The 18897-nt window shown below is 55.5% G+C and overlaps 6 protein-coding genes across 6 annotated transcripts; 3 read left to right on the top strand and 3 right to left on the bottom strand.

The window, feature by feature from the left end:
* Positions 1 to 545: 545 nt before the first annotated feature.
* COL26b_010050 (uncharacterized protein) lies at positions 546 to 1227 on the top strand (the record flags this gene model as incomplete). Its single annotated transcript, XM_053182762.1, has 3 exons — positions 546 to 721; positions 989 to 1128; positions 1205 to 1227. 3 exons carry the CDS (start codon positions 546 to 548, stop codon positions 1225 to 1227), a joined length of 339 nt encoding a protein of 112 aa, XP_053033298.1.
* Positions 1228 to 1669: 442 nt separating this feature from the next.
* On the bottom strand, positions 1670 to 3418 carry COL26b_010049 (uncharacterized protein; the record flags this gene model as incomplete). The annotated part of the gene is made up of 2 exons (XM_053182761.1): positions 1670 to 3307; positions 3365 to 3418. 2 exons carry the CDS (start codon positions 3416 to 3418, stop codon positions 1670 to 1672), a joined length of 1692 nt encoding a protein of 563 aa, XP_053033297.1.
* Positions 3419 to 3847: 429 nt separating this feature from the next.
* On the bottom strand, positions 3848 to 4952 carry COL26b_010048 (uncharacterized protein; the record flags this gene model as incomplete). The annotated part of the gene is made up of 2 exons (XM_053182760.1): positions 3848 to 4397; positions 4447 to 4952. 2 exons carry the CDS (start codon positions 4950 to 4952, stop codon positions 3848 to 3850), a joined length of 1056 nt encoding a protein of 351 aa, XP_053033296.1.
* Positions 4953 to 5962: 1010 nt separating this feature from the next.
* Positions 5963 to 6453, top strand: COL26b_010047 (uncharacterized protein; the record flags this gene model as incomplete). Its single annotated transcript, XM_053182759.1, has 4 exons — positions 5963 to 5968; positions 6040 to 6077; positions 6171 to 6326; positions 6384 to 6453. 4 exons carry the CDS (start codon positions 5963 to 5965, stop codon positions 6451 to 6453), a joined length of 270 nt encoding a protein of 89 aa, XP_053033295.1.
* Positions 6454 to 6732: 279 nt separating this feature from the next.
* Positions 6733 to 9212, bottom strand: COL26b_010046 (uncharacterized protein; the record flags this gene model as incomplete). Its single annotated transcript, XM_053182758.1, has 4 exons — positions 6733 to 6912; positions 6964 to 8405; positions 8457 to 9039; positions 9096 to 9212. The coding sequence occupies 4 exons, from the start codon at positions 9210 to 9212 to the stop codon at positions 6733 to 6735; spliced, it is 2322 nt and encodes a 773-aa protein (XP_053033294.1).
* A 1080-nt stretch (positions 9213 to 10292) lies between these two features.
* Positions 10293 to 12837, top strand: PRP43 (DEAH-box ATP-dependent RNA helicase prp43; the record flags this gene model as incomplete). Its single annotated transcript, XM_053182757.1, has 3 exons — positions 10293 to 10612; positions 10669 to 12538; positions 12721 to 12837. The coding sequence occupies 3 exons, from the start codon at positions 10293 to 10295 to the stop codon at positions 12835 to 12837; spliced, it is 2307 nt and encodes a 768-aa protein (XP_053033293.1).
* Positions 12838 to 18897: the final 6060 nt, after the last annotated feature.

Here is an 18897-nt window from a genome sequence, read left to right as displayed (position 1 = left end):
CGACGGGGCAACCAGCCACTTCTTGCCGGGGTGATGACGGCAGGCGGGTTGCGAGCGGCCAGGCGTCGAGAAGCCTGGGACCCACGGGCCAACAGCGACCTGCACCGACGCCTGGCCTGTTTAGCGGCGGATCAACTGCAATCCCTGACAAGCTTGGTTGGCCCCTGTCGTCTGACGCACCGCCCAGAAACATTGGATCGGAACATCTCAGCTGTCGTCAGTTTATCCGGTCGAGGAACGGCCAATTCGCATTCCGGCGGGCGGCAGCAGCTGTGGGTGGCCCGAGCTCCACCCCACCACCGCCTCCTTCAAAATCGCGACGTGAATTTTTCCACAACGAACGCGTCCACCTTTCATCACTGCTTCCGCTTGCCACCAGCATTGAGGAAGCAAGAAAGCCTTGAGAGCGAGAGCTGCATCACCACACAGAGGAGCAACGCCTCACACATCTGCTTTCACTCGAAAGCAGTGCCACCTGCCAAGGGACGCAGCATTCTCAGCAGCCCTCCACTGCCATAGTCTGAGGCAACACCCTCGCCGCAACCATGGACACCAACGGGGACGCCCAAAGCAAGTACATTACTCTGGTCTCTAGTGATGGCTTCGAGTTTGTCGTGCTGCGCGAGGCTGCTCTGATCAGCCCCGCGATCAAGGGCATGTTGGATCCCCGCAGCCAGTTCCGTGAGGCAACCTCGGGACGCTGCGTCTTTTCAGAGATCAGGTAAGCTACAAATCTCTTTTTTTCTCAACAACCCAAAACCATCAGTATGATGATCTCCAATTTATTTCGCTGTGTTCTTACTGACAGACCGCTGCTGCAACGGCTGGTCTGCTTGATTGCCAACTACACTTGATCTGAAACAAAACCAACATTTCTTTTTCCCTCTTCCCACGCTGGTTCCCCAGCCACACAAATACATACGCAGCACAATCCTTCCGCTGTCTTCTGTACGCGTTCTGGAAGAATCTAACCACCGGGTTCCCACAGTGGCGTTGTCCTCGAGAAGGTCTGCGAGTATTTCCAATACTGGTACCGCTACCGGGAGCGTGAAGACGTCCCAGACATGGACATTCCCGTCGAGCTGTGCCTCGAGCTGCTGGTCGCCGCCGACTACCTGGGCCTGGACAGTAAGACAAAACCCTCCCCAGCCTCCTCCTCCCCCACGGGTTGTCTCGGCCGCAACGGTTCTAACACTGCTTCCAGAACAGAACACCGGCTCCTTGTGACGACTGTTATGAAACAATCCATGTGATTTAGGCTTGCTATCACGGAGTTCTGGGCGTTTGAGCATGACGGCAAAGGCACACTGGGGAAAAGATACCACTGCTACGCCATACTGACGAATTCATGCCGAAGAGGCACCTTTTCTCCTCTTTCTTTTTCGATGATGACCAAAAACGTGTTTCGCTGCGTCAAGCGCGACAGCACCCCATCTTAGCATATGCGTTCCTCCCTACACTCCTCCGTGGGCTGAACGTCTAAAATAGATGGAAGATTGAATCCATTCCACTCACTCTGCTCGACTCAGGTTCTTCCATTGAGATCTACGCTTTTTCTGTTGGGATACATACTTTCATACTAGTCCTCCCGTAGCTGGGTATAATACAAGTTTCATCATCGATTTCTGCTCCAGGTGTTCGACTTTCGTTCAAAAAGTGATGGTGTACTCTAATGCCAACCTCGGCCTCTGCCCCTTCCCCGACCTCTACCGCCTCGACCACCACGTCCGCCCCGATGAAAGCCTCTTCCGCCGCCTCGGTGTCCTCTAAACTCCCCAGCAGGCGGTCCCCTGGCCTTTCTCTCCAGGCGCTCCTCCTCGCTCGCGTCCCAAATGTTCTGAATCTCCAGCAGCTCGCAGAACGCCGCCGTCTGCGGGCTGGTATACTCAAACGGCTGGTGCGGCACCGACTCGGGCTCGCCCTCGGTGTGAGGCGGCGCCGTGACCTCAAAGTTGAGCGGGATATCCAGCCTGTCCTTCGCAACGATGTTCTCCTCAACCCACTTGCGCTCCGCATCAATGAGCGGCGCGTAGTGCTCCTCGCCCAGGTCCTGAGGGGTGTGCGCCGACGGGTCCCCGATCTTCAGCGTCGGGTGGAAGACGCGGGTGATGGCGAGCCACTCGGGGTCGTACTGCAGACGGAAGGGGCGGGCGGGCGCAGGCTGGTCGGCGGGGAGGACGTTGTGAGGGCGCGCCTCGAGGAGCTGGAGGAAGTGCCGGCGGGGGAGGCACTTGTCGAGGGCGAGGAAGTTGACCTGCTTGTTTGTGATGGTGGGCGGGACGGGTTGGCCCGGCGTCCGCTTGGCCTGCGGTTGGGGGCGGGCGAATGATGCGGGAAGCTGGGCGCGCAGTTCTTCGGAGACGGTGTTCTTGGTGACGGGTTCCGGCTTGCTGGCCGGGGCATTCGCAGCGGCGGCTGACTCGTCGTCTTCGTCTTCGTCGAGATCAATCTCGTTCGGGTTCGTCTGCGTAATTGGTGGTGCGTCCACAACATCCTCATCACCATCCAAATCAATCTCATCCGGGTTTCCCTCTGGCGCCGCAGCTGGGTCAGGCACCGGAGCGGTCTCTGCAGCTGCACCCTTCGCCTCCGCGTCCTTCGCACCATCATCATCCTTGTAGATCTTCAACGCGGCAAACTTGCAATGCAAATGCGCCGAAAACCAATAAGGCGGCCTCAATCGGTCACAGACATACTCCGCCGCAACATTCCCCAACGAGCCGTCCTTCGACTCCCTCTCAAAATCAGGCTTCATCCGCCACAGCGCCTTCTCATCACCCCACCTCTCAATCCCCCTCGGCCAGTCATGGCTGACCCCAACGTCAACCTGCTCCCTAACAAGCAGCAGCTTCCGCACATCAACCTCCCTCACGTGATAGAAGCTCTTGATCTCGTCCGGGCCCATCGGCAGCCTCTCGTGGTGCGTCTTGCGGTAGTCGAAGCCCTTCCAGATGCCGCTCATCGCCGCGATCCGCAGCGGGCCAAGGCGCAGCACGTTCGCCGCGCCAAGGTAGTAGATGTTCGGCGCCGCCCAGCCGCCGTAGTAGAGCTCCCACAGGTGCGCCGCGGCCTCGTGGTTGCCGGCCGCGAAGACGGTCAGGTAGGGCGCGACGCGGCGGCCGGCGTAGTACTCCCAGAAGTCGCCAAGCTCGCGGTACTTTGCGGGGACGGACATGACGGTGAGGTCGGAGGCGTTGCGGGCGGCCTGGAAATCGCCGCCGATGATGAGGATGTCGACGCCGTCCCAGCCGCGGGCGGCGCAGGAGGTGGCGACGGCGGCGTAGATCGCGTTGAGCGTGCCGTGGCCCTAGAGGAAGGTTAGTGCGACTGGGTTTTGATTAAGATGGATAGAAATGAGACTTACGCAGCCTTCTACGGCGACGCGAACGCCGTTCGTCTCAAACGTTTGCGTGGCCATTTTGAGGTGGTCACTGGGGTGAGTGCTGTAAGGCGGAGGTTCGGTGAAGCTCGGTTGATCCCGCGAAATTTTTATAGGAACGAGCGTTCAGCATGAGATCACACCTCTCATCGCAAATAAGCCAACCCAGTGACAACGAACATACGAAACTTCATTGTTTCATTTTGGACACTTATCCTGGACTTGGATTTCAACAACGGATCATATTTCTATAGAGTGAAAACTTAAGATTCAATCTGATCCAGCACGTCACCATTGTTACGTCAAACTCCTCTTCAGGAGTTGAAAAATATTAAGAGTTGTGATATTTCAGCGGAATATTGATTTAACAACTCGCTGGCTCGCTTTTTGGGTCCCTATATTTACCCATGTCTATTTACCTGAATAGCATACCGAATAATTGAGTAGAGTTTTGTTTCGCGCATTCATCTACAGCTGCTCATAAAAGTCGAGCAGCTTCTTCGCTCCAACTTCCCACATCACATCGTTCTGTAAGTGATGCCCAGCCCCGTGAATCCAAGCTAGCCTCACTCCACAACCCTCATCATCCTCGCTGCCCTCGCTTCCAGTAGAATTGACAGTATCAACCTTGGCATCCAACTTCTTTTCGCCCACAAGCTGCGCAAAAGCATGCCTGAATGTCCCAGCGAGCTTCTGCATGACACCATGCGTCATCAACTTGTCCTGGGTGCCCGTGAGTATGAGGATTCTCGTGCTAGTGCCCCAGCCGCTGATCGAATCGATAATGTCGGCGGCCTTGGCGAAAGGCTTCATCATGCTAATGGGCCATAGGAAAGACTCGTATCTGTTTAAATGTTTCTGAAAGTCTGCAACGCCGGCTTCGGTCATCTGGTGGCCAAAGAAAGCTTGCTTCACCAGGAAGGGATGTGAAAGCGGAGAGTTAGGATGCCAGCCGTGGAACAACATGCGGACGGCGAACCACGGGTCAAACATGGCCCAGTTGGCATACACGCCGTGCCTGTCAGACGTCAACGATTGGATACCTCACTCCCTACGACAATACTCACGAGCCAAAGGCAGGGACAGCACCAAGGAGCGCAACGCCCTTGACACGCGCCTGCTGTGCCGATAGGATTCCCTGGCTGAGACCGCCGCCGCTCGAGTGTCCCACCAGCAACACCTCGCTCCCCTGCCGCTCCCGCACCCACCTGATGACGGCGATGGCATCGTCGGCCAGGTTCTGTCTAGTGGTGAAGTACACCATCTTCAAGTACGACGGGTGCCAGCTGTTGCCGTGGCCGCGCAGGGAGACGGCGTAGCAGGGAATATCGTGCTTCCCCAGGTACCTCATGTACTCGGTCCACACCCAGGCGCTGCCCATGCCGCCGTGGACGAAGACAATCGGCGTTTTGGAGGTATTCGGGGTCTCGCTTTGGTTGGAAAGGACCTCTATCCTGCCAGATGGTGTCTCGACCCAGTACCGTGTAAGACCCTCGGGTGCGGCTGGGGGCTCGCCCGTGGGCGCGGTCCAGAAGAGCCATTGGTAAGACAGGCGGAAGTCAAAGATGCCCATGATGAATCCTTGTATAAGGTGAAGATCGCATGCACAATAACTATTATTAGTGTATCTGGAAATGATTCAGGAGTTGGGACGACTTATTGCACTCGCAACATGGGTCTCGGGCAGTTTATAAACAATGGAATACATCAAGCTCGCAACTCCTGAGACAGTCATACATCAGGCGCCTCAAACAAGCCACGAGCTGAAAAGACATCACCGCCCGTATTGCAGCTTTGGCTCCGAGACGTTTTCGCGCCTTGGCCGGAGACTCATCGCGGGACTTTTAGGGACGGCAGCCTGTGGAAGTCACATACCACCGCGCGCACCGTCGGCGCCAATCGGACAATCCGTGAACCCTGTGGCTGGAGCGGCTGGCGCTAGCATGCCGCGAGCCACACGAGCTGAACCTGGAGAGTGAACATCCCAGATCTCGAAGCTGCGGCGACTTTTTCTGCACTGCTGCGTGACCTACGCAGCTCTAGCTTCTTGTAGCCGTGGTATCTCGGGGCGCAACGTAGCGAGCGGGAGAGCTTAAGCTTCTCCTTGGCAGCTGAAGACTGATATTGATGTTGGCTGACGAGTCAGTTCAGGTTGCACTCGCAGCCTGGGTCTCGGAAGCATTCACAATATGTCGTGCCCGAGAGGTGTTGCTGTCACTATTCCTAATACTCGCGTCGAAACGATCAACAGGAACGAAAGAGATGAAAGGAAACAAAAACAAGCTCAGCACTCCCCAGGTTTTGGGTTACATCCCTGAGCGTGCACATTACAGTGGAACCGATGATTTTCCGACAACCTCCCACCCACTGTAGGCAACCTCAGGTACAAAGTACACCGCTGTGGCCTGTGCCTCGACCGCCTAAAAATCGAACAGTCAGCCAAAAGCAGGGATTGGATAGGTAAAGGTAAGGTACCCGCAGCATTAGGAGCCTCGCGATCACAGCCTCGAAGCGCGCAAACCCATCTTCTCCTCCAATCCACCACCATTACATGGGCCGTTTCTCCCCTTCGAACCGCCCACCATGAGCGTGCGTCTCCTCCCCTGTGCCACCAATGCCCTTGATGGTTGATTAGAGAGCTAACCATTCTGTTCAAACAGTTTGTGCCGATTAACCCGCGGCCTATGCTGCAAGACCTGTGCGTCCCGCCCCTGCGTATTGCAGCTTCCCACCACCCATTCATCTACGATCGCGACACGGGAGACCAGTCTCGCTAACTTTGCCATCGCAGCGTCGACAAGGACGTCGTCATCAGACTCAAGTGGGGCGACACCGAGTACAAGGGCAAGCTGATCAGCATCGACAGCTACATGAACATCCAGCTCAGCGGCGCCGAGGAGTACATTGACCAGAAGATGACTGGAGCCCTGGGCCAAGTCTTGATCCGGTATGAATCTATCTCCTTTACTCACTTGGGGGCATATTTCGCTAACGATGCGAGCAGTTGTAACAACGTCCTCTGGATCCGCGGCGCGAAGCAAGGCGAGAACGGCGATGTCAAGATGGAGGGTTGAGCCGACGAACCGACGAGCGGAAGCATCTACCATCCAAGCGAGGAGCCAGGACGACAGGGCGAGTTGACACGGATCACGATGGGAGCAGTTATGGAAAAAGAAAAGGCTTTTGCGGAACAAAAGGACTGGCGACCATGAATCGTTGTTCTCACCAAGACGAATACCCCCAGACTCGCGGCTGCGCTAAAAAGGGACAATCATAAACCCCGGCAGCAAACTATGGAGAAAAGAAAACAACGCTACGGCGCCCTCTGTGCCTCCTTTTTTGATATTTCGATACTACATAAGACAAGCAACCTTGCGACTGCTGCACAGATCCGATGACGCCACCTTGATACGCTGTGTCTCGCTGACCCAGGTGTACGCCTCGATGAGCCATTCGTACCACACCCTGGAGTCGTCCGTTTGCCGCCACATCGTAACTTCCAGCTCCGTATCGGCCGGGAAGTAGATGGGTTGCTGTGAAATGTTAGTTTGGCCGTCCAAATCCAGTGAGACCAACGTGCTTACCTTAATGGGGAAGAAGATAGGGAACCACGAGATCATATCTCTGCTCTTGCGGTCGATGAGCTCTGGGTGCGTGCTGATCTCCACCTTTTCCTTGTATCCCGTCTGGGGCGCGTAGAGAACCGACTCAAAGTAACCGGCGAGGCCGTGGATGACACCCCTGGTGCGACAGACAAATGTCAGGTGGCAGAAACGCGAGTTGTGGTCGTTGGCGCCGACGGCACCGGCCATGCTGCCGCCTCCACCGCCCATAACACCTCCGGCGCGACGCGTCTCGATTTGCTTGAGAGTGGCCTCCGGGACGGGGTGAGTAAACTCCCACGCCTGCTGGAAGCGAGGGTGATCCGGTACGCGCTGTGCGGCAAAGTCGATCGCGAAAAGACGTACCACCCAGGGGGTGTCGAAGGCGTTGGGCTCAGTGGGTAGCCTCGTAAGCAGGTCGGCGTGGATGCGAGGCGTCGCGATGGGGCTCATGTGCGCCGTGTACGACTCCGGGATGGAGATGCCGTGGGGGGCCAGAACGTGTTGAACGCCATCCAAGCACTCGGGGGAAAGCTCGTTGTCGGCGAAGGAACCGAGAAGCTCGGAAACAAGGATGTCGACCTTTCCGTACACGGGGTTGTCGTCTGGGGAGCCAGAGATAAGAGGCCCCTTCCAGGCGCGCATGTCCGTCTTGACAACCGTCACCTTGCCTCCCCAGATCATCTCATTCTGTCGGAGAAGATAGACATAGGCGTTGGGGTTCTTCTCAACAGCCCAGACCTGGACAGGAACGCCAGTTGCCTCACTGGCTCTGAGGGCTCTCGTGACCAGGGGCCCACGTCCTGAACCCACCACTGCGATGACAACGGCATTATTGCCTGAGGAGGTGGCTCTTCCAAGTTGATGCCACTCGGCCAGAGCCTCCGTGCAGGCGGCCTCGTACTGGTTGTACTTGACTGGATCACCCTCAAAGACCTCGTATGTTGCTGATTCGAGATTATCGGACAGCGGCTGCAAAGGCGATTGAAGCCAGTCCTGGAAGCTCGTGAGGGTGGCTTGCTCGAGGTAGGCCAACGGTTTCTGCTGCATCTCCAGGTACTTAAGGTAGGTAACGTAGGACCGGAACTCCTTCACATGGTCGGTAGGCTGCTGTCCAGAGTGCGCCTCGTCCAAGCTAGGGAAGTCGGCTGCTGTGGGAACCTGGTTGGCCAGGGAGACAGCTTGCAGCTGAGCCTCGGCTGTGAGAGAGGCAGGGTCCGGGCCGACGTCGCTGAGAAGAAGCCAAGGGGCATTCTTGAGGCGCATGAGGGTGTAGATAAACTCCTGGTGGCCCTTAGGCAATGCGGGATGTCCACCCTTGTTCTTCTGGAAGGCGTTGGGGCCGAGGGTCAAGAAGTGAAGGGGCTCGGCGAACCACTTGTTTTGAAGCTCTTTCTCGGGTAGGACTTTGGGAACTCGGACGGCTGTATGCGTTGGTCATTATGGCGCCTCCAATATGGGGAGATGCTTCTTACCAACGAAAAGACGCATGTTGTACTCGCAGATGCTGCGAACAGAGTGCCATGAGTCCCAGGCACTGTAAATGTCGATGTTCTTGTTGTCGTCGCCGTGGGGCTCTGAGGAGAGCGTAGACAGCAGCTCGACAGTCTCTTCCAAGCCAGGCTCACGGTACATGGGCATGTGGATGATGAAGTTCAAGCGGCTCGCAATGGTCATAGCCTCCTGGACAGCTCGGGCGTACTGAGAGACACCCTGGTTGCCGCCATTTTTGGATGCATCCCTTCTGAGACCGGGGATAATGATGCTTCGGACTCCGCAGAAGTTGGCGTAGGCGATCTCGAGGTTCAACACCTGTCGAGAAACGCTGGCGATGACAGGGTCAATCGAGGCCAGGTCAATCCAAGGGCTGGCGTAGGCGATGTAAGTGGTGACGGCATGACTGGGGAACAACGAGGTATCCTTGGGCGTCAGAGGAGGCACGACAGCATCCGCCAGAGAAGCGGCTCCCTGCTTGGCCTTGGCCAGGTGGGCAGAAACGAGATCCTTCACGCGGGCATGGAAATGCTTGTTGGTGATGGGTGTGGTGACGAAGCTGATCTGGGAGGAGGGGTTAGTGGGGTTTGGGTGAGAGCCAGGGTTTCAGGGCGACTTACACCAGCATTGATGAGCTGACCGTACTGGAGGTCGTCCAGAGGCTGGTCTCTGTTCGAATCATGCTGGCCCAGACTGAAGATCGGTCTGGTAGGTTGGCTGAAGCTGCTGGCGTCCATCGTTGCTGTCTGAGGGGCACGCTGTGCCGCCTGACTGATCCGGTCTGCGAATGGTGTAATTGCTCAGCGCACAAATCACAGTGGCTCCTGCTTCAATAGAAAAATGCAAGAAAAAAAGTGAAAGTGAAGGGTCAGCAATTCATGCTTATAACGTCTGAATACCCAAAGAAGAATGGCAACGGAGACAGGAGACAGAGCCTCAGGGCAACAGAGACAAAGGCTCAGGCGTGGGATCACTCAACCTTCTTCTGATGTGTAATCTGGGAAGTCATGCTGTTGCTGCCACCCGCAAGCAAAAATGCACCAGATTTTGTGAGCAAAGACCAGGTGCCATTGGTTGCACCTGCATTTGTGGACTCGGTGAGCCTGGACCCTGGAGAAGGCAAGAGAGGGGACAGTGCCCGCTGTCACACAAGATACTTACTTCATCCATGCATGTGTTCTGGGACTGCCATCTCATCCTCTTGGAAGGAGAGATGTTATTTTGTTTTGATGTTAAGCGAATGCCATGAGACCGCGTATTTTTTCTGCTAGGGCGACTACATTTCCTGTGTGTTACTGCTATTATTGTCGTCTATCGTTGTCGTCTATCGCCGTCGTCCCTCGTCGTCCTCTACATCAAAGTTACCAAGTACACAGGAAAAGTAGTCGCTTTAGTACAGGAAAGATGTGCAATCTTCTTCTTATTTCAATACAAAATGGAGTCTACTGCCTGGAACAGAGAAAGAAGAGCAGGCCGCCAGAGAGTATATGCGAAAGAAGGATCACCAAGAGACCTTTAAGACATCCCAAGTATTCCATACAGTGTGTAAGATGCATAGCACTGTGTCTCCATGCATAAGCTTGCGTTATCTTATCATATCACCCTTTCATTGGTCTGTGCTGGAGACCCGCCCAAATTTTTACCGCGACAACAAAAAGTTTCCCAGAGAGCCTCGCTTGCCTTGCTTGCGTCTTCGAGTCCAGTCGTTGTTGCTGTTGTCGCAGTCGAAAGTCAGGCGCAAACTCATCCCTCCGCAGCCCCCTTCGACACACCAACACGATCGCAAACCCCCATCATTTCCGATCATCTGACCCACGATGGCGGATACCGATTCTAAGGGCGGTAAGCGCCTCAGTGCCGACAGAGACGGAGCTTCAAGGAAGAAGGTCAAGAAGGAGGACTCCGAGGAAGCGCCCAAGTACAACCCTTACCTTGCGCACATGAAGGACGAGAACGGCGGCGATGGCGATCTCGACCCCAACTCGCCTTTTGCCGATTTCACGCAGCGCTCCACGACCGCCAAGCAAGCCGAGAAGGTGGAGGACCTTGATACGAATGCCTTCACCGGACGCCCTCATTCGCAAAAGTACTTCCAGATCCTGCAGACTCGTCGCGATCTGCCTGTACACAAGCAAAGGTAAGCCCTCGTTGCACTTGCATCCTCAACGATCCAATCACTAACACAGCCCCTAGGCAAGAATTCCTCGACAAGTACCACGAAACCCAGATCCTCGTCTTCGTTGGTGAGACCGGTTCCGGAAAGACAACGCAGATCCCCCAATATGTCGTTTACGACGAGCTCCCCCAGCTGAACCGCAAGCTGGTCGCTTGTACCCAGCCCCGTCGTGTTGCCGCTATGTCCGTCGCGCAGCGTGTGGCCGACGAGATGGATGTGACCCTCGGCGAGGAGGTTGGTTACAGCATCCGTTTCGAGGATATGACAGGACCGAAGACCATCCTCAAGTACATGACCGACGGTATGCTTCTTCGCGAGGCAATCCACGATCACGAGATGTCCCGGTATAGCTGTATCATTCTCGACGAGGCCCACGAACGTACCCTCGCCACCGATATCCTCATGGCCCTGCTCAAGCAGATCGCCGCTCGCCGCCCTGACCTCAAGATCATCGTCATGTCCGCCACCCTCGATGCCCAAAAGTTCCAGCGCTACTTCAACGACGCGCCGCTCCTCGCCGTGCCCGGTCGTACCCACCCCGTCGAGATCTTCTATACCCCCGAGCCCGAGAGAGACTACGTTGAGGCCGCTATTCGGACGGTCCTCCAGATCCACGCTTCTGAGGGCGAGGGTGATGTGTTATTGTTCCTCACGGGAGAGGAAGAGATCGAGGATGCCTGCAGGAAAATCAACCTCGAGGCCGACGAGATGATTAGGGAGATTGATGCCGGGCCCTTGGCCGTCTACCCCCTTTACGGAACTCTTCCGCCGCACCAGCAGCAGAAGATCTTCGATAAGGCGCCCGCGCCTTACAAGAAGGGCGGCAGGCCGGGTCGTAAGGTCATTGTTGCGACCAACATTGCCGAGACCTCGCTGACTATCGATGGAATCGTCTACGTCGTTGACCCCGGTTTCAGTAAGCAAAAGATCTACAACCCCCGTATCCGTGTCGAGTCTCTCCTGGTCTCTCCCATCTCCAAGGCCTCCGCTCAGCAGCGTGCTGGTCGTGCCGGTCGTACCAAGCCAGGAAAGTGCTTCCGTCTCTACACCGAGAACGCCTTCAAGAAGGAGCTCATCGAGCAGACGCACCCTGAAATTCTGCGTTCCAACCTCGCCAACACCGTCCTCGAGCTGAAGAAACTTGGCGTTGAGGATCTCGTCCACTTCGACCTTATGGACCCCCCTGCCCCTGAAACCATGATGCGCGCCCTCGAGGAGCTCAACTACCTGGCATGTCTCGATGATGATGGCGAGCTCACCACTCTCGGCTCTCTCGCCTCTGAGTTCCCTCTCGACCCCGCCCTCGCCGTCATGCTCATCTCGTCCCCCGAGTTCTACTGCTCCAACGAGATTTTGTCCATCACCTCCCTACTCTCCGTCCCTCAGATCTGGGTTCGTCCCGCTGCTCAGCGTAAGCGCGCCGACGAGATGAAGTCGCACTTTTCCCACCCAGAGGGTGACCATCTCACCCTTCTCAACGCCTACCACGCCTTCAAGGGCCAGGGCAACGTTGTCGGCTCTGATCCCAAGAAGTGGTGTCATGAGCACTTCCTCTCCTTCCGTCATCTCAGCAGCGCAGACAACGTCCGCGCCCAGCTGAAGCGCATCATGGAGACTCATGGCCTCGAGCTCGTTTCTACGCCGTTTGAAGACAAGAATTACTACACAAACATCCGCCGCGCCCTGCTGTCTGGCTTCTTCATGCAAGTCGCAATGAAGGAGTCGTCCGGCAAGGTCTACCGCACCATCAAGGATGACCAGGCTGTCATGATGCACCCCTCAACCGTGTTGAAGACAGACTACGAATGGGTCCTGTACAACGAATTTGTTTTGACTTCCAAGCAGTACATTCGCACCTGCACCGGAATCAGGCCAGAGTGGCTACTGGTAAGCACCCCAATCCTACCCAACAGCTCCGTCTCCATTCGCACAGCCCCATACTCGTCTCTCCAAAACCACGACGATCCGATCTCCATTCCCCCCTGTCTTTCGGCACTTGCCTTGTGCGGTGTTACACACCTATATCTAATTCAAAGAGCCAATGCTAATGCATTTACCCCGTGCTGCAGGAAATCGCCCCCGTTTACTACGACCTCGATTCCTTCGAAAAGGGCGAAGTCAAGACGGCACTCCTGCGCGCGACGGAGAAGAAGCGCCGCAAGGAGGCCATGAAGAAGGGCCGGTGAGCGATGCTCGTCAGAGTGACAATGCCATCGTCAATCCGTCCTCCGCAGAGCCCCCGTATTCGAGGCTACGTTACGATACCGGTGGCTCCCTCATACGACTCGGCGAACTGAGAGAAGGCAAGAAACGCACCCCCGACGGAGAGGTGCCGTAGAGATAGAAGAGAGAAAGAGGCCCCCGATCGAGACGTCAAATGAGGGTCTTTTCAATCGGGAGCCGGGAGGTTGGGCGACGGACCGGGGTTTGGGCGTTTTGATATAGACCGGACATGGAGAATTTCTCTCTCACGCAATAACTCGCTACCTAGAAAGCAAGGGCACACACGCCACAAACGGACACCTTGTCCCATGAACATCCAAGGAAGACAAAAAAATATAGAACATTCCCAATCTTAATTGGAGGGGCAAGGGTGGTCGGTGGTGTTAATTAGTTGTTACCCGCACTTGATTACCAGTTTTATTTCCCAACTTTCGGGACGTCGGGGGACAAGAGACAAGAAAAAAGAAGACTCTGACAACGGCGCCTTACAGGGGAGAAAGGGTCTGGTGAAATCAGGCAAAGTTTTAACCGACGACAAAAATTCAAAGCTCTCAACAGGGGCATATTTCTCACAGAATCACACGTATTTTGGTTACACGTATAGTGGGCTCGCTCTCGGACGCCTGAGGCCGCGCAAGACTGTAATGTATGTACACTGGTGATGAAAAACTTTTTTTCAGTCGAGTTTTCATGATACCCGACTGAAAGGCCCGAAGCTCGGCAGATGCAAGATATGATGGGTCATTCCGGCTATCGCGGGGGCTAACGCGTGCTGGGCCGCGGTGTGTGTGAGAGAGGAGAAGGATATGTGTGTATATGTGATGTGATATGCGACGGCGGGGGAATGGCTTGATACTCCATTGAAAAAGTCCAGGCAGGCGGGCGAGGCGGACGAGGCGGGCAGGCAAGCAAGCAGATACGAATAGTTGGGCTCCCATGACGGCGAAAACCCCATCACGAGAGTAATTAAATGGGAATATATTGGGCAACGATACTGTAATCACTGCGTAAGAAAGGTGTAAGAACGTCTGTGACGAGGCTGCAAGCAGCGGTAAACAGAGCAACGATCTTCTCTTCCTCGTCCACTTCACTTCCCTGTCCTGGGGCTCTCCTCCATGGTTTGTTTCCCTGGTTCCATGACCATGACTCCAGTCTCCATGACGAACGGAGCACACGACTTTTGCGCTGGCACTTGCACGCGCGGGGATCTGGCCGAGAGTAGCATCCGGACGGGCTGCTACACCCGTTAGTTAGCCACATTCCCTTGCCTTCGCTCACAATCCCCCCCGGGCCTTATTCAATTTCCCATACACGTGTCAAGCGCGTGGTCAATGACCACTCCACTTGTGAGACAAGAAAGCAAAAAATAAGCGTGCGAAAAACTTTGAAATGTACAACATAGCGGGCAGGGCACAGCAAGTACCGCAAGGTAGCGGCAGCTAGCAGGTGTAAGCGGTCAGCGCCAGTGGTTAGGTAGCGACAAGTAGCGGCAAGTCGGTCAGTTCAGGTGAGAGTTTGGCCAGGCCCCTGGTAAGAATGTGCCCCTATCCGCAAGCCAGGCAAGGAATAGGTAAGGTCAGCGAAGATGGACGAGGGGGCAAAAAACCGAAATCGACGAAAGAAAGAAAGAAGCAGACAGACTCGATGGAAGAGACTCTGCGGGTGTCTGCGTTGTCGGCGCAGATGACCGAGCAAAGCTGACGGTCGTCACGTCGTGTATGCCGGCGGTCAACCCGGTGTAACCTAGGTACTCTCTAGCTCCATTGAGGGAGACGCGCCGAAGTATGTTGCAGATTAAGGGTACAGAGTCCCCCGGTAGCCAACCTAACTCTTCTCGCGCTGGCGCAATGCCAGGACGCCCATCATTCCCTGAGAAATCATGCCACGATGACGGCTGGCCGGACTCTTAGCGCAGAGAGAGGAAATGGATGAACCGTGGGGGCCGGTTGTCGTCCCCGCGCTTACCAGAGGATGGCGTAGTGTACCTACATACTGGTATCCGTAGGCTGTTGCAACGACGGGAGAGCAGGGTTGCCTGGCTTTGCAAAGAAAGCCATCATCTTGACTCGACTTGCCCATCTTGCAGATTCATGTCTGCTGACTAAAGAACATTCAATTCAATGAGTTATCGACTCCCAATTGAAGATGTTTCGAAAGAAATCCCTGTCTTTCAGTGCGGGGGCCAACAACTGACATCGAGTCTCGTCAAAGGTGGGCAAAATCCCAGGATATAAGTGACGTACGTGGGACAGAGGTGCCCCGAATAATTGACGAATAGAAGCTCTCGGACAAAACTCCAGTCAATCAATGTTGACGTTGTCAGACTTCAACAACTCAACGGCACCCAAGAGCCTGCGGTCCCCGTGCCATCCCCGCCAGAGACCTCCAGGGGCCCGCTCATAGACTGATGGGCCCAAACCGGAATTTTCCAAGACTGTACGAAATCGAGGAAAACGACAGGGAAGACGGCAAGTGTCAAGACTCTAGACGACGCCTGCTGATGCGGCGTTATTGCGCACGTTGTACTCACCCTCCATCTGGTACATTACGTAACCGAGCCAACGACACCAAATCAATGTTAGGAATCATATCCGCAGGCTGGTAAACGGTTGATGGATCACGCCTCCTTGGACATCGACAGATGATGGTGCTGAAGCCGTGTGTTGTCGAGCGGTCAATGTCCTGTTGCTGCAACGCCAAACAAGGTCTGAAGGGGCGTATTGCCCCGAGGAGTGGGCGCTGTACGGTAATCTGCTTCTGTTTTTGGCAGGCAAGTCAGATTGCTCCATCCTCGCAGAAAGACACGTAGGCGGGAGTTCCCAAACCCCCCGACCCTGATGATTGCAGTCTGAACCCGCGCGTCTGGAGGAGCCAGTGGCGTCGGCGCAGGCGCATGTACGGTGAAGATGGCCATGTCTCAGTAACTCCAACAGCATAACGAACGAAAGATGCATGTTGGAGGAAGTCTCCAACAGCAGGCGTAGCCACTAAGGGCATCGGTCGTTCTGCAGAAAGCCAGCTGTCTCGGGCTGCACATCAGAAGCCGAGAGCTCGCACCGAGGAGCACAGCTGGCAGCGACGATCCACAGCGTTCTCCCAATCCCAACCCTGGGGGCTATAACGCCCGCCCACAAGGCAGAAGATCTGCCCCGTTTTGGCCTCTTCTGACTCGCAAATGGTATCGCTCGCCGGTCCCAGTAGCAAAGTTCTTTCGCTGCCGCCAGTATCACGCCAAAATCCACCTAATGTATCGACTTGAGCCAGATCCTCGGGGCCATCTCATCATCTCTTCGATAAGCGTAGGTGACAGAAAGCGAGGTGGCGTGGTGAGGCCATGACCAAGCAGCAATGGTACGGTCAGAATAAATCCGCAAAAGAAAGGCTTGTCGGACAGCCGAATTCAGAACGAGGCACAGCAGAGGCGGGCCAACTAGAAGAATCCACCATAGAGGTTTGAAGCGCGAAAAAGCACTCATCAGGCTGGGCAATGCAGGCGTCTTCGCATACATTGCTTGCTCCATTGCAGATCGCCTTCTGTCCCCTCTCCTGCCGGTTAAAACCTGCATATGGCGCAGCAGTCTATGTGCGCGAGGATCTCGATGGTCTTTCCCTTAGCCTTTAGGATGTACGTTACCTGCGACAGAGCTGCTGAGTCTGCCCGAAAGGCCGGGTATCCACACCAGTGTATGGACCGGGACCATAAGAAACAATTGCTGCCAGCCACCGACGAAGCAGTTTGGAGTCGATGAAGGAAAGAATCGGAACGCTTAGGTGCGTGTCTCGGTGGTCGGGGACTAGGCATCCTTCTCCTTCACCCCTCAGAAGCATCTGTTGAGGCCTAGGCCTTCAAAGACGGAAACCAGGTCGGTTTCTCTGAGGCTAGGGTCATCCCGAATGTGGCTTTCCCTGGCCCTTCCGCCAAATGATACGGCAGCCCATCGTGGTCCGCCCGGATCCGAAATGTTACTTGGCTGACCCAAATCCTGGCCAGGATGCAGCGGCCGCTAAGGTAGGAAGTTCCTGGCTCCATTCAGCATGACCGCGCACCGTAAGGCACGTAGCCCCGGGACCCGGGGTTTTCAACGGATGGGTCCTCTTTGCTGCTCCTCTGCTCCATGTCTGCAAGTTGGGCAGGCGAGATGACCGCCATAGAACACTTGGTTCCATAGCGCAAGAATTGGTGTGAGGTCAAGTCGCTTCGGCACCTCGATATACTTTGCGGGTTGCAGAAACGACGTGCTCTAGTTGATACTAGTCTCTTGTCTCCTGCTGGCTTCTTGCCTCTTCTCGGCCATAGTCTTTTCCTGGCAGTCGCCCATGCCGGGACGCGCTCCGGTCGTGTCTGAGAGGTTGATTCGGGGAGCAGACTATCCCTTGGCGGGGACGAAAGGGGGGAAAGTCTTTCTTGTCGCCATCACTCGCAAGAGCTTGCGCGTAGTAGCAGAAGGTTTGGGGCCGGTCGTGGGACGCCCAAGTCATGCTCCCACTGCCATGCATGGGTCCTATGCGCCCGGGAATCCCACGAAGCAGTATGCAGCGCCGGTTGCCACTCTGCCCAAACGTGATCTATGCTGCCCAAATTGCATGCCCCAATGAATCGAAAAGTACACGTGAGAGTCAGCATTCATGGCCTTTCCTCTATTCCTCGGTCCCCGTCTTACTGACCATGTCAATAAGTTTGAGTTGTATGTGCGTGGATCGGAACAAGAGCTCGCACTGTTGGACTGTCCTGGTTCCGCCCACCGATGTCGTCGTCTGCTGTTTTGGGGGGAATTCAGCACTCATTCAAAGTCATTCGAAAGCTACCTCAGGCGAGGTCAGAGCGAAAGACGGAGTTGTTTCCAGTTGTGGACAACCTCAAGATGATGTTCCGGTAGTCCAATCTTCGTCTCAAGGATTAAAGGCGATCCCGGCATCCTAGTCGTCCGCCCACCGAACTTTGTGCACTAGGTTGCCTCCTGGGGCATGTGTAACGTCAACTGGGCTTTCTGGAAAAGAGACCAGAAGACGCCAAGTCGGCTTCCTGTCTCGATATCCCCGCGCCTCGCCTCTGGCCTTCCAACTGCACCCAAGGCTTTCTGGAATGCCCTTACGTTTCCACGCGTGTCTTAGGACCGAACTCGGGGATCCGCAATGAGCAATAGGAGGGGTTTGCTAAGGAGAGCCCTGGGGAAGTCAAAAGACTATCCTCAACCGATGTCCCACTGAAACACTAGGGATGATGCCCATCAGTCCAAGAACCATGGCATTGATGCCATTAGAACATCCTGGCTAGCGCCACCAAAGAAGCCTTCGGACACGACGTCGGGTACGGCCGTCTGCAACCCGTACGCTCAACCCTCCGGCCGGGATGCGAGCAGCTCGGTTGGTTTTTTGGCGGGTTTCCACCATCCGCGGGCACCTTAGTACAGGGTCGTCCGCGGCACACTTCTCTCGGCATCGCCTGGTCGATTTGAGTCTACAGCGGCACTCAAAGCGTCTGCAAGGTAGTCGAAAGTAAATTTCCTTCCAAATCCCACGTTGCGTTGGCGGGAGACGAAGTAGATGGTTCGAAGTGCCAAACTGCAGTCAACAGGAGGGGGGCGGAGCTAACAGCGAATCAAAACCAAGATATAAATAAAAGTACGCCTCAGTTGGAAGGTTCGCAGCGCCCGTTTTCGTTTACTGCTGCCAGACGGACAGACGTGGCCGAGTTGCTGTTCTGAACGTTTACTCGAGGGGCATGGATTCGACCCGGCCGGCCTACCCATGTACAAGCCAAGTCTTCGATGTACTTGTTGCATGCCGATATGTGTCGTGAATCACAGCTTCTTTCCCAACGCAGAAGAGACTGCAGTCTTATCATCTTTAGAGTGCGGTCCCCCTTTGCCTCAGCAGCTTGTCTGTCTGGTGCCGCATGAGCCAGGTCTGCTGTCGTGCAGCCATACATGTTGCGGGAGCCATGATTTGCGTCAATGCGCCAAGTTGCCATTGAAGGATAAGATCGGGCATGGTCCGCTGTTGGCTGAAAGGGGCCATTTGTG

The sequence above is a fragment of the Colletotrichum chrysophilum genome, assembly GCF_026319265.1.
Source record: "Colletotrichum chrysophilum strain AFK26 chromosome Unknown scaffold_103, whole genome shotgun sequence".
Classification (NCBI taxonomy): domain Eukaryota; kingdom Fungi; phylum Ascomycota; class Sordariomycetes; order Glomerellales; family Glomerellaceae; genus Colletotrichum; species Colletotrichum chrysophilum.
Note: the sequence above shows the minus strand (reverse complement) of the source record. Positions and strands in the feature narration are given on the sequence as shown.